This window comes from Melanaphis sacchari, unplaced genomic scaffold (assembly GCF_002803265.2).
Source record: "Melanaphis sacchari strain LSU unplaced genomic scaffold, SCAv2.0 Contig362_pilon_pilon, whole genome shotgun sequence".
Taxonomy (NCBI): domain Eukaryota; kingdom Metazoa; phylum Arthropoda; class Insecta; order Hemiptera; family Aphididae; genus Melanaphis; species Melanaphis sacchari.
This window is the reverse complement of record NW_020271225.1, coordinates 56,835-72,541: the sequence shown is the minus strand read 5'-3', so window position 1 is coordinate 72,541 and position 15,707 is coordinate 56,835. Positions and strand designations below refer to the sequence as shown.

Genomic DNA, 15,707 nt, shown 5'->3' with positions numbered 1-15,707 from the left:
TTACATATTTGTTTATATATTCCAGCTTTAATACAAGAACAAAACAAACTAGTTCGAAAATCAGTTCAAATACTTTTTAAATTACATTGTAATTAGAAATTAATCAAATGAGAATTGGTGGAAAGTTTCAAGTTTTAATGTTTAATATTTTTAAATTATACATAACAACTATATAAGTAATAATATCATTGTTTAGATAATAATAATTGCTATTTTTCATTTAAATATCTAATTTTTTCAATTTCCAAACGTTCATAATACATGTATTAAAATTTAATGCGACTTTACACTTAACTTTTTTAATTTCAATAAATTTGTGAGAAACAATTATTAATCTATTAAGCTATTTAAGCCTTTGGAATTTATATTGAAAACAAAATACAAAATTAATTTTAAATTAATTGCCATGATTTTTATTTTTATTTATAATTATCATTTTTCCATAATGTAAATCACTAAGTATATTTATTTGAAATATATAGTCAAAAACAGTTAATTGATCACCCATCTAAGAATTAAAATTTTTTTTTTTTGTAATTTAGTTTCAAGTTTTCACACTAACCTCTAGCTGGTAATGAAGCAAACACAAAATTAGATTGTATTTTGTTATAAATTACAATATACTAGACAAGTGTATTTTAAAGATAAAAATATATTTAAATTTTGTTTTTATTTAACTTAAATATATATAACTTAATTAATTTAAATTTGATAGAACATAATTTCAATAACTTACCTACATAAAAAAGATTTAACTATTTACAAATAAATAACCAAAAAAATATTTTAATTACTTATAATAAACAATAAAAACTATTAATAATTACCTAACTAATATTATCTATTATAATATAGTAAGTAATCTAGTAATACATTTTTTGAATTAAAACAAAAACGTATTTTCATTGTGTTTAAGTATTTAAGTTGTTAGTTCATCTCCCCCAGTAACTGTAGCCGATTCCGGCCAATGTATAATGTATAAATTTTAATAATAAAATATAATATGATTAATATGTAAATAACTCAGGACATTAATTAAATAATAAAACTAAGAATTTAAAAATACAATTCATTGTGTATTATTGTTTACTATATCTGCAATATAGCCCAAAAGAAAGTTGTGATCGTTTTGTTAAAGAATGTAATGGCACATTGAAATGCCTAACGACAATGATAGTTTTTCATCTAAACTTAGTAATACTAAATCGAGTCTGAATGTTTGACAAAGAGTGATTGTTTCATTCGTTTTTCAATTAAAGTTTCTACTTACACGTTTGCCTTTCTTCAAGTAGCAATGGGGTCCAACATTTAAGTCTAGACAAACATTAACATAAAAGTAAATAGCCTAAGAGCAAAACAAGCATGTAACTTTAATCAATGCGTTCATTATTATTATTATTTTTATGTTACCTAGTACCTACCTTAAGTTCGTGGCATCCTGCTTGAAAACTTAAGCCTTGTATATTTATTATTCACCTAACTAGCAACTGATAATCTTAGACATTTTATATTTGCGCTCCATTATATAAGCGCTGCCACAATACTGAAATCTAATCGAACAACAACCCTTCACCTTTACCGGTTCTACTCTACTTAATATCACTAACATTACTCACCAAATAAGCGAAAATAATTTAATTATAATAATTATAAATTTATAATAGACAGCAGTTATCGTAATTTTCGTGACCCAACGACGGGCAGACGCATGTTAATGTATTTTTACAATTAAAATTATAAAATAATACACAACGCAATTCTGCACTTTATTCCTTTTATCATTTTTATTGAGTACAAATTAATGATTCATTAACTACTACTAACCTTTTGTCTCGGTACAATTTAATCTATATAAATATATTATCAACACAACTGTATAAAAATCATATAACAAGATAAGTCAAGCATAATTTATGCCTCCAAAATAATATTGTTTGATACGATAAAACGTAATTATTATATTCTACAATCGCAAATTATAAATTATTAGTTCTTATAATAAAATAATTAACTACCTATAGTGATGCAAGTAACCTATATATTATAATATTATAGATAATATTAATATATTTTCGGTTTTATATTTCAAATGTTTTAAGTCGTTTCTGCGTAGAATTTTTCAGCTATGGCGGCCTATTGTAAAATTACACAGGTCGGTGTTTTCTTGGAATTATTATTCTCAATAAATTCACTTCGTACATAGGCTATCTTAAAGGCTAGATGCATTCAAATTATTAAATAACATTCAGCAATTATATGATCCGCGGAACATCGATGTTAAAACTAGAATATATAGAATATAAAACAAATTTACTTTATCGGGCAGCATTTTTTTTTAACCCTTGACAAATAGAAATTTTAAAATGATGCAAAAAATAAATAGAAATTATTATTTTTAAGTTATTATTATTTAAATACACAATCCGTACATTAAAAATACAAAAAAAAAAATTACAGCTAGTGATTGACACTTGACGTTTTACTTTTATGGCATCTTTTAATCGTTCCACATCAAAAACATTTATCGATTTGCAACGTAAAACCATTCCGAATGGCCGGATAGATCACAAAGTAAAGAACAATTTTTCATTCTGTACCTTAAAATCCAATAGAGTTATACAGATACTTAATCCGCTCACTCGAACAATTTCAAAAGTATAAAAAAAAAAATAATATTGAAAAAAAATACACCAATGCATAAAGACCTAACCACCTATAATACTAAAATTACGAGCATTAAACTGCTGTAACTACTATTTTTTTCGCATTTTTTTAGTATATTCATTATTGATTTAATGAAAAAACTACATTTAAAAAAAATGTGTCTGAAGTACATTTATACCCAGATCAATACACAATAATTTAAATTAATTAAATATCGGATACGATGTCAACGCTTGTTAACGAACACTATATTGATATTTTGAGATAAGCCAATGTATAACATAAATAAATTATATTAGATTTCTGAAAACATATTACTACACTAATGGTGCTTAAAAGCAGCGCCAAGCATTTTTTTTATGTAAAAAAAAAAAATACAATTACAAACATGAAGCAAAAACAGTATTCGAGTATTCATAACATATAGCTATAGAAACAGACCACAGAATATCATGAAGTCTCAGAATTCCAAAACTCGAAAATTAAAGTAGAGTTCAATAATCGTTTTAAGTAGAATCATTAATTATAATAAATTAAGCATAAAAATACAATTAATAATGAATAAGTAAATAAAAATAAAGAGAAAATAATACAAGGTTGTTATTAAAAATGTCATTTTTTTATTTATTTTAAAATCTAAAACCTATAAAAAGGTGATCTTCATATAAAAGCAAAGAATAAGATATCTGTAAAATCGAGGAGGTCCGAGACAACGAACATTTTCAAAGTGATTCGTAGTGTCAAAAAGATGGGGAAACACTGAATTGGAATATGCACAAATAGTACTATAAGTAGGTACTCTTTATCATACTGGTTGTGCCTATCAAATCGTTTATTTCCTTTTATTATATAATGATAAATAAAAACGAAAGTTATTAAGCATCACAACGCGCGTGTGTTATTATAACACTGTTATATTGAGTTAAACAAATCAATCATTATAAACCGTAATATTACTAAAATCAAGAATCATTATACATACGTAAAGTTACGCGTATATACGATGAGATTGAAATAACAAGAGCACAACAGTCATTGTTTTGTATTTTGTATATTGTATCCACGTAATAATTGGTATCATAACATCTAAGTCCCATAAACATTTTGTCTATACATAGTATACTAGTTTATGGGCTTGGAAATCGTAATGTCCGAACACAAGTGTGCATGATAATAAGTTTACATAATATAAATACAAACAAAATTGATCTAACAACAAATTGTCAAATATGGTAGTTACAATAAATGTTTTAAACGTACCTAACCAAAATTGTATGAATATTATACCATCTACCTATACAGAAATATGTAATACAAATAATCAACTATCCAAAATACATACATTTAAGCAAAAAAGATACATTTGAGTAAAATGTAGGCCCCCTATTTCTCCACACATTTTTTTATTAATAATGATAGAGTAACACGACTACGAGTTGTATGATTTAACACAGAGGTTCCCAAACTGTACGCCGCGGTGTGTTGTCAGGGGAGCCACGGTTGCGCTTCGCAGCCGACCATGTTATCTGGTCTAAAAATAAACAACGATATTTTATCTATTTTATTTTAAAAAAGGTCGTAAATTTAATGAAGGGCGCCATGAGCAAACTTTAATTCTAAAAGGGCGCCACGAATAGAAAAAGTTTGGAAACCTCCAACTTAACATATTAATTTCATTCTGAATTCAAAATAAATGAAACAAATTTTATTCGAGATTGCATAAAGTGTGCAAAACGAAATGGAAGGATTCTATCTATCTATACACCATTAACTGTTAAAGTATTTAACACGTAACTGACCAACGAGTAGTCCATAGTACATGCATGTTGGGTATTGTAATGCTTATACAAGTTCAAGCCAAGTAAAAATATAAGTAAATACATAATAATTGTTTACTCTAATCTAACCGGTCAGACCTTCTATATTACAAACTTTGAACGCCTGCAGGCTTACTATACGATGTTAAGCAATGTAAATTGTTCTAATTGTAGTTTTATTGTTTAAAATATTACTCATTTAAATAGGTACTATAATAATCTTTGATTAAGAGTTTGATTTAGAGTTCAAATCCCCCTATTGATTTTCATTTAATTATTCAGTTAACACATTTTGAATGACCTTTTTTTTTTCTATACCATCCCTAATAAATATCTAAACCAAAATCCCCCCCCCCATTCAAAAATTCTAAGTACTTCCCTGATAGGTACAATAATTAATTCCAATGGTAAAATAATATTTTATGGGAAGTTGCAGGAGGTATATATCATTAACTTATTATATCAACAATGAAAATAGCAAGCGCCTATATTTAATACTTAAATATACTTTAATACGAGAATAAAATGTAACACTTTTTTATACCTTGATACGAAAGTGTAAAAATGCCTTAAATTTTACATATATATTGCAATCTCGTCTATTAACCACCTTCCTAGAAGTATATAAACACCTTTTGTTTTTATCCCGTACTCGGCTTTTTAAAATGTACCGCCCACAAGAGCAGGGATCGATAAAATATTTACCGTAAGTTATGGTACAGCGTATAAAATTGTAATTTTTTAATAAATTTTATGGCTAAATACGCACTTTAATTTATTGAAATAAATACATTAAAATTCATGAAAAAATATAGGTAAACCTAGTTAAACAGCAATCAATGTTATCCGATAAGACCGTATGGGTTTTTCAACACTCAATAGCCATACATTAAATATTCAAAATATTCTGTTATAGTTTTGATTTATCGATAAATAAGTAATAATTTAAAGATCATTAGACCTAAAATTTGTCTTTTCTATAAATGTAACTAAATGGAAATCCTCGGAAATATCAAAAAATTCACGAGAATCTATTTACAATTTATTTATCATGATATTAATTATTGAAATATTTGATTAGATATTTAATATATATATATATATATATATATATATATATATATATTTGATTACATAGCTTAATGTTGTAAATTAAAAATAAATCAAGTAATTTATTTTAATCAATCAAAAACGAATATTTAAAACATGTATGTATATATATATATATATATGTATTTGAACATAAAAGAATTTTAAAGGAAAGTTTTTTTTTATTTATTAAAAATTAAAATGTTTTAGCATATTGTTCATGCTATTACAAGTTTGTTAACAGTTTTTAATTAATGACAAATTACGAATTAGTAATTTTTATTTGTTAGTGTTATAGTGATATGAAATGACATGCAAATGTTAGTTAATGTTTAAAGGAAAGTAAAATGTACAAATATTTGAGATGAGAGAACTTAAATTATTTTATTACAATTGAAAATATATTTAAATCAACTATTCATCTATGCTATAATAAATATGACAAATGTACACCCTGCCCTTCTAACGCCACACATAAACACATATATGTAACTATATAAGTATATAACCTATTAACTATTTAACGCTATTTAATTAGGTATATAAAATATGTACTTCAATTTATTAAGTAAGTAGATAAAATACAAACAACAACTAAAGACTTTACTTTTAAAATCAAAATTTTAATATTATTGATAGTAGTATTTGAGAAAAATGTTCTTAAAAAATAAATATAAAACCAAAAGTTGAAAATATCTATAAATATTAAAATATTATAAAAATTATATTATGTTTAAAAAAATGATGGTAAAATATACCATGGATACAACTAATATTCATTAATACATAATATTTTCGATAAAGCTGAGCTTGGCTCACAACAGTCACAACCCACAATTTGTGGCTTATGGCTGATGTAAGCGGGGGCGGAGTGACCTACCGGAATACCGGAAAAAATCCCGGTGGTCTGGAAGCTAAATGGCCCGTTGGCTTGAAGTATAGATAGAAAAAAAACATGAAAATAATGTAAAATAATATGAGAAATTTATCTATACACGAAAACGAAATCATTATAACAATTTAATTAATAATCCTTTTTATATTATTTCTATTATTTTGAATTCTGATAAGCCATGACTATTCGATATGAATTTCCCATAGCCCGTGCATGGTGTATACGATATACCAACGTTAGTAAAGTACACACTATCTATTTTTATAACTTTCATCGAAGCTCTACAACACAATAATACTTTATCACCTGGCGACTATCGAGTCAAATATGCATTTTCCTAATATTTTGTCATCAAAGTATCAATTTAACAGACTACAGTTTGATGGACTAGTGGAGTACATTTATACAAGGTACATTAATTATATTTCATACGTTTTAAAAAGTTTTGTTTTTAAATATTATGTTTATTTCAATATTAAAAAATTTTCGGGTTTTCTCGAAATGAATAATAATAAAAAAAAAGGATAGGTGGTGCTGAAAGAGAGAGAAAAAAATAAAAAGTTATTGATGCTAAATGGAAAACAATATTAAGTGTAATTAGTTGCATGTTATAATAAAAGAATTATACCAAAAGTTTTAACGAATACTGAAAATATCTCTGGTCATAATGATTTATCATTTAAATCAATCATATTATTAACATAATATATTATGTAAAAACATTTTAAAATTATTAAATTTTAGTTACTTATTTAAGATTTTAGATTTAATGTTTTTTTAATAGTTTTATCAATAAAATACATACATATGCAATGAATTTTTTTATTTGTTATTTACCTATTTACATTTAAATACAAAATTCATTACATACATAAATAAAATAAAATTTCTATTCGAGAGATAAAAATATTGAATGACCTGGAGGAAATTTATTTTCCTGGCCTGCATTTTTCCTCACTCCGCCCTTAGATGTAAATTTGGTACCACAATAATTATTGGTGTAAGTATACGTTAAAAAAATAAATTTCATTCCGAAAACATAAATGTGGCAACGTTGCATAAAATATTCTATACTCTATCATGTCGCTAAAAAAGTACATACTCAAGGTAAATCGTATTTTACTGGGTAAAATGTTACATCTGTCTAGTAAACCCTGAATTGACATCAATATTTTACAAGTTATTATTTAGTAGGTAATACAAATTTCAAAAAAAAAGCCGATAAAAACTAAGTATATAATATACGTCAATGCCTAGATAAATTATTAATAAATTATTATAGCACAAGGTTAATTTATTTTAAAATATTTGCAAATTGTATTTCATCTTTTAGTCGTTGCTAACAATACAAATCTCAATTAATAATAAATGTCATATAAAACGATAAGCCAAGATTAAGATAAGAAATATGAGTATATTTTCCTATAACACAATGTTATATTTTGTTACATTCTTAATTATTTAAATTTACTTATTTGTTTCATAATAATTCTTTATTTTTGAACATCCCAATTGTGTTTAACCATATCTGCTTACTTTATAATATTAATTATTGTCTTATCAGTATAAAAGATGAAATATTTTGTTTAAAATAATATTATTATCTTAAAATGTTAAATATTTATAAGTAGATAGGTATATTGTAATTTGTAGTTGCTTATAGAGTTGTACAGTTAAAAGAAAAATTATGTGTTTATTTATTATTTATGAACAAAGAGGTCATAAAAAAATAAGTGGAAAAGTAGGTATTTTAGTACAACAAAAACTAGAAAAAAAATGTGAGTACCTCCCCAAAAAAGAATTTCTAGCTACAAAACTAATAAAAGTAAATAGCATGTGATTCGATATTGACTTATAGTAAAATAAATCGTAAAGAGGTTGGAAAGAATTATCTAACCTATGCCATAATAGATGTCCAAGTGTTTGACCGTCTCCTCGTAATTGGATATCTTCAGATGCAAGTCAACGTCGGTGTCGACGAAACTCGTATTTTTAGCGCTCGTCATGACCGGTCAGACCGTTATCTACAGTAAATGACGCACCACAGCGATCGTCGAACACTAAAAAATATTACGACAGCGATTACTAACCACAGCACTATTTCTATATTACGCCGTTGGTATTATTATGAAAAAATTATCACTGCAAAGATTACAATAATATAATGAAACTAATATTATTCGTCGTTCGAGACGTAGACAATAGCTCGGGACCTAAACGAAACGCACACACATAGATGCCGACGGATCGGCTGATACTAAATGGTAAAAGCATGTGTGCGTCGTGCAACGTTGTTTTTACACACAAACATAATAATATAATGTATATTAATAATAATTATTATTATTATCGTGTAACGTCGCGTGTGTTCGTGCGAACCCGTGAAATGTATAAGTATACAACGCGTTCCAAAAATACACGCAGACGCGCGCAATATCAGCGCCTGACTGATAGCCATTAGCCAGCGAAAATAAAATTTAAAGTCGTAACTCATAACATGAAAGCCATAGACCCCGATGCAAACAAATATTTATGAACCCCCTTCTTAAGTTAGGTAAGATTATTACAAAAAATACCCACGTACAATGTCTCCACCTTATAAACTCATAGCATAGCAAATTGTTTAATCTAAATAATCCATTTAACTCTTGTCATGATTAATATTACAGTGAATTTTCCTATTATAAAATTTAAAAGTAAGAATATTACCTAGTAAACTTAATATGTTCATAACTAATTTTTAAATAAAAAAAAAAAAAATCATATTATGAAGTTCACTAGGTAATATTCTTATTTTTAAATATAATAATGGTAAATTTGCTGTAATATTAAACACGATAGAGTTAAATCATTTATTTAACTTAAATGGATCATTTAGATCAAACAATTTGTTAGTTTATGCGTTTGTAAGACAGAGACACTTCAACGGGTGTATTTATGTACTCTTAATCATTAATTATCATTAAAATGTAAGTAACTATTAAGTTGCTTAGTAGGTAGGTACGAGAACTGCCATTAAAAGTAGACAATGATGACATTGGCTCAGTCCCTCGCAATTCGCACTTATAATTTCTACAGTAAAGTGTTCAAAAACATAACATGTTACATGTACCATGCATTTTGTTACTGTTTGTAATGTTAATTTTTTTTTTTTTATAATCGACTGATTGTACAATATACATTTGTATGAATAAAAATATTATACTGTTGATTTTTAACAAGGATTGGGTTTGGGTATTTTAGAATAAATTATAAATTTAGAGCATATCTAAAATATTATTTTTGGTAAATTATCGTTGTAGTCCAGTTATTGCAACTAAAAACTGCACAAATTGTTTTCACTGTAAATTTCATTAATATTTAATAAACACAAAAGATATTTAAACAGGCACAAGTAAGGTCATCGGTAAAATAATTTAAAATATTTATTAATTTAACAAAATCGGTAATCGTATTTTTATATTTTTTGGCCTAATTTTCACAAAATGTATAAAATATACTTATTATTTAAATTATACCTATAAATAATACAATTTATTTAAATAACTACTAACGACCAAAAATAATACAAATAAATAATAGAAAAATTAATATTATTGTTCATTGAAACGAATCAAAACTTATTTAAAGTCCACAATGAATCAAAATACTGAATAGACTCAATGAATTAACAATATTGTATATTAACAAAGATATAACTGTAACCCTATATTTGCAAAAAAACATTAAAAAAACTTCAACTACATTTTTAATATTTAGATATTGATATATGTTTTTTTATTTATATATTTTGTATTCATTTATCGAGAATATAAATAATGCGCCCCTTTAAAAAAAATTCTAGATCCGCCGCTGTATTTATGTAAGTAATAATGTCAATTTTTTTATTTCGAATACAAACTGCATGATATCCACAGTCAAAAATAATTATTGGACATTTTTCTGCAATTTGTATATCACTTTTTTAAATTTTGTCTACAACTCGTATAGACTGAGTCTACAATAATAGAAAACACCGTACATGGGCCACGGGCGAAACTCGGCGAAAGTCACAAAAATAAATATTATCATCAAATTCTGTGTATCAAACTTAATTCTTATAGTTTATTCAGTTATGTAGTACTTACACTGCTATAATACTTATCATTATACGTACATTGGCAAACCTACCGGCTAAATGTAATTTTAGTTTGTATGAAAATTATATGTAAATTTATCGGTGATACCAAATTTTCATGGTTATTATTATAATATAATGTTTATAATTATTAAAAAAAAATTATATTATTGTTTTTGTTAACCCAATCTATTCTTAATTCGAATTCATTGAACGATTTTTTTATTGAATTAACTGCACTTAAATTAAAAAAATTAAAAATTCGTTTTATGTTATATTTTATAGCTTTTGTTGGCCATTATTATGATACCATTGGTAACACTATAGGTATACTGATTAATTGTATTACTTTTATAAAGTCAATCGTTAAATAAAACTTAAAAGTAATGTAACTAAACTGTAATGCCTTGCTTTATTTAACGTTTAACTACCTTCATTATTTGATTAGATTTCCATCATCATATACTTATATATAATAAGTACCTATACAAATTTACTTATAAACTAATTTAGGTCAACAAATAAACTTCTCAAGTATAAAATAATTAGGTAATAAAACACTCTAGAAAGGGATTTCCTAAGTTCTACATAGTAAGTGCTCATTTTAAATTCAATGTTTTACAAGCAATTATAATCCTATTTATTAATATACCTATCTACATTTTTAGCAAATAATGACATACCTATAGGTTATTCTTATATTTTATATAATTTTCCCATGTAGAATTATAGAACTATTATATATATAATAAGAAATAAGAAATCGCTTCCGTACATACCCATAAAAACTATAGTGTAATATTCGTTACACATTATATATAAATAATAAATATTGTATTATATATATATACAATAAATATGCGCTATAAGATTGGCCAATATAAAATACATACACTAAACACTTTGCGACACATCTGAATTATTACTTAATACATTAAAATGACACACGGCAGGCAATTTACTAAAACACGAGCGAATTTATACACTTATTAACAGCCATTTTCAAAGACAGTAAAGTAGGTACTATTTTAAATATAATAATTATTATAGATTTATGAACCAAACGTCCAAACATGTCTTATTATTTTCAAAATAAACCTTATACACAGTGCTCTAATTCCAGACACAGAAAACGTATCCATAAGGAATAAAAAACCTATGAATAATTAATATTATAACAAGGTTCCACCGATCACGTTGCATCAATTAAATCAATATTTTTAAGATTCAGTTGCCCAAAAATTATCCAAAGAAAATAAATTATTGTACCTATTCTTAGGTTATTCAATATTAATATGTCCCTTCTTCGCACAAACTAGCTAATCAAATTCATTTTTATTTTTATTAATATTTTAGGTATAAATAATAGTAAATATACACAGTAGATTAATAAAATCAATAACTTCATGTATAATATTGATTTTATTACTTACTTGCTAAATTTATAAAAACAAGATATATAATAATAGTTCAGGGAACTATTTAGTGTACCTTTATAGTTTTAAACGATTTAAACCAATGTTAATATATTGAATAACATTAGATAGGTAGTATTGTTCAGAATTTCATGACGTGTACCTATTTTTTTTTATTTTTTTTTTTATATAGTTTAATTTGTCTGAAGAGTATATTTCCTAAAAAAAAAAAAAAAATGAAGATTACAAAACTAAATGAACAGAAAATATTTGCGTGTGATAACTTTGCACTAGCTACTAACGTAAAAAAATCTTTAATCTTTAATTATATTATACAAGATTGAAAGGCCCTAAAAAATACGTGAACACCGGAGGTCCATAAAACTTAATTGCGACATTGCTAAGTTTATCCAAGTATAGTTATTATTTATTTATCTATCTACCTATAGTTTTAAATTTAGATAGTTCGTCGTTTGAAAATGTACAAAAAAAAAAATGTCTTGAAGTTCATTAATAACAATTTTTTAATATTTATTATTTTTACACCATTTTATCCTGACTGTAACTCGAAATCAGTCGTAGCTATAATTTATGTAATTAAGAACATTATTATCATCAAAGATTGATTTTAAAATTAAACCATACTATGTCTATAACTAAGTATTGAACAAATACTTACAGATCTACTTAGTATAAATGTATTTATCATCAACCAGAACAACCAAAAAGATAGTTTATAAAAAGTTAGGTGCATAAATTAAATTATCTTTTTTCTTTTACTTTGATTACTTTAAATTAAATGTAAAAAATTCCACGACTTCACGTCTCTTCATTTATCAGTTATCACTATTGTTAAATTTGATATAAAAAGAAAGCTGTCTTTAAAAAAAATTTTAACAGTAAATTTGTATCGTATTATTTTAAGGTATTACTTACATTCGTAGCCAATTAATTAGGCAGTCTTGTAAATTTCCATTTTTATAAAATGTTATACTAAAATATATATATTTTACAATACAAAAATAGTTTGAACATATTATTTATATAAAATAATATACTTTTTGATTTTTTGGTAAAGGAGTATTTTGATCATCATATAGAAATAAAATATTTTGGATCCAGCATTTAACACAGAAAATATTGCTTTGAATATTATGTATAAATCTAGTTTTAATGGCTAAAGCATGGGTGAATCTTTTATTTAACATCTTAATTATTTTGTTTAACTAAATTACGAATATTTACAGGTGGGCTAGTTAATAAAAACAATTTCAACTTGAAATGGTAAAGTTGAGGTTTAGAATATTAAGTTATAGATTGATATTAACACTTAATTAAAAAACAAAAGTTAATTCCTTTTATTTTATAATTACCTACCATGATTAAACTACTTTAAATTATTTAAAAAAAAAAAAAATTATAGTTACCTATCATTTGTTTTTAACTTGGTTAAATTAAAAATTATTTTAAAAACTATAATGTTAACTTATTAACTTCAATTGATTTTTTTAAATATAAATTAGTTTTATATAAACAGCCAATAGATAATTAAAAATATTAACCATCATAAATATTATTAAACGTGGCCAATACAATTACATATTTAATACGTCATATTATCAAATTTAAATTCATAAATATAGATATATATAAAAGTAGGTATGCAGTATTAACTATTAAGCACACATAAAAAGTATACTAAAAAATATTTATCCAACTCACCAACTAATTTACATTAGTAGACAAATTTTCCTAATGCTGCCGTCAGGTATTTAGAAAATTATTATGTAGCTATTGTAATAAAACAAATATGTACACTATAGTTTACGATTAAACAAAAATTGAACAAATCTTGGCTCTTATGACGGTTGTAAGTAGTCAGAGCCAATAACAATAAATTAGAACTATTGTGTGTTTGTATCTATACCAACTATACCTACTTAATTGATAAAGGCTGTTAATAGATATTTAACGTAAACATTTTAAGTAGACAAGCATAAGGCATAATTCAATATTAGTTTTAATTTAAAAACAGTAATAACTAAAGACCAGATTTTGCATATTATGCATGTTCATATTTTTATAAGCAATTACATGCAATAAATGGGTTTTCATCAATCATACTTAAATAAATAATATTACAAATTTTTATTTTGCATATTTTTGCATATTTTGGGTTCAAGTGCATATTTTATATAAAAACACATGTTTTTGCATAATACATATACACTAAGTATAAATTTAATTTAATTTTATAATTGTATGAACAATTATTATATATAAATTTTTCCACAATACAAAAATTGAAAATATTTTGTTTCCGTATTAGTTGGTAGGTAGGGAGGTTGTCGAGTTTTAAATATGCGCCCATAACAAGCGTTGATGTGGAACGAAGTTTTTCTGCATATAAACATATTCTCACAAATCGCCGTCATAATTTAACCGAGATCAATATGGAATATATTATTGTTACTTATTGTTTTTCTAATATCGAATAAATTAAAAAAATTTTCATTTTTATCATCATTATATAATATAATAATATTGTAGTTTATTTATATTTTCATAATTTATATTTTGATTTTATAACTCTACAATGAATAAATAGCTGTATAATCAAAAATTATTTTGCATATTTTGCGTTTTTTCTTGCATATTTTGACTTTTTGTAGTGCATGTTTGCATGCATATTTTACAATTTAAAATGCATATAAATCCGGTCTCTAGTAATAACTATGTCAGTTCATATCATTATGGCAATATTTTATAATTTGTTTTTTTGAACATTGTTATTCTTAATAGTGTTTATTTTTAAAAGAATATATCATTCATTATTATTATTGAAATATGCCTAAATGACACACCACATAAACTATCAAATAATTCAAAAATTATTATTCAATAAATTTAATAACAAACAATACTTTTAAATTTTAGTCAGATTATCAAATTATCAATGTTATTTTTCTGGATTCTTCTTATTTATAATTTTAATAATTCAAATTTTTTTTAACATTTTAAAAGTAAAAAAAAAAATGTATCAAATATTTGAGTTTAAAATAACTTTATAATATATAATACATATAAATTACATTATTTATAAAATTTAAAAGCAAATTTTATTATTTATAATTTATTATTTTATTTCAAGACCATTCTATTATGAGAACATAATAACATTACTTTGAATATTCATAAATATGTCATGTCTATGACAATATTGTGTGAGGTATAGATATGTTAAAAGACAAATCTAATTAAATAACTGTAGAAATAAACACAGTACAGTAAAATGATTTGCAATAAACACAATTTAATTACTAAAAAACAAATTTCTTAAATTAAGTGCAAAAATTTAACAAATAATAATCATTTGTATAAATATAAAATATAATAATAGACAACAATACTAAAAGTTTTTTTTTAAATTAAAACTTTTTTGCATTACATATAAATGTTTATTTTGACTAAAAGTTGTAATGAAATAAACTTTGGTCTTAATTTAATGAATAATTCAATGATTTAAATAAAAATAAAACTCACACACAACACACGACATGCTCACGTTATATATAAAATAAAGGCACTGATTATTAATACTATTGTGTATATTAATACATTTTATTATTAAAAATATATAAATATATTAAAACAATTTATGATTATATCTAGTGATAAACCTAGATAGTTTTAAAAATTAAAATAGCACC

The 15,707-nt window shown here is 24.3% G+C and overlaps 1 protein-coding gene across 5 annotated transcripts in view; it reads right to left on the bottom strand.

Moving 5' to 3' along the window:
- Positions 1 to 8,736, bottom strand: part of LOC112596881 (probable phosphorylase b kinase regulatory subunit beta) — a 53,670-nt gene extending 44,934 nt beyond the window's left edge. For 4 of the 5 annotated variants that reach the window (XM_025342701.1, XM_025342704.1, XM_025342703.1 and 1 more), the window contains exon 1: positions 8,363 to 8,736. In XM_025342701.1, the coding sequence (XP_025198486.1) occupies positions 8,363 to 8,471 (109 nt within the window). In that variant the 5' untranslated portion in view covers positions 8,472 to 8,736. Of the gene's footprint in view, positions 1 to 1,270; positions 1,315 to 1,421; positions 1,455 to 8,362 lie in introns of those variants that run through there. The other variant, XM_025342705.1, reaches the window with a different exon arrangement.
- Positions 8,737 to 15,707: the final 6,971 nt, after the last annotated feature.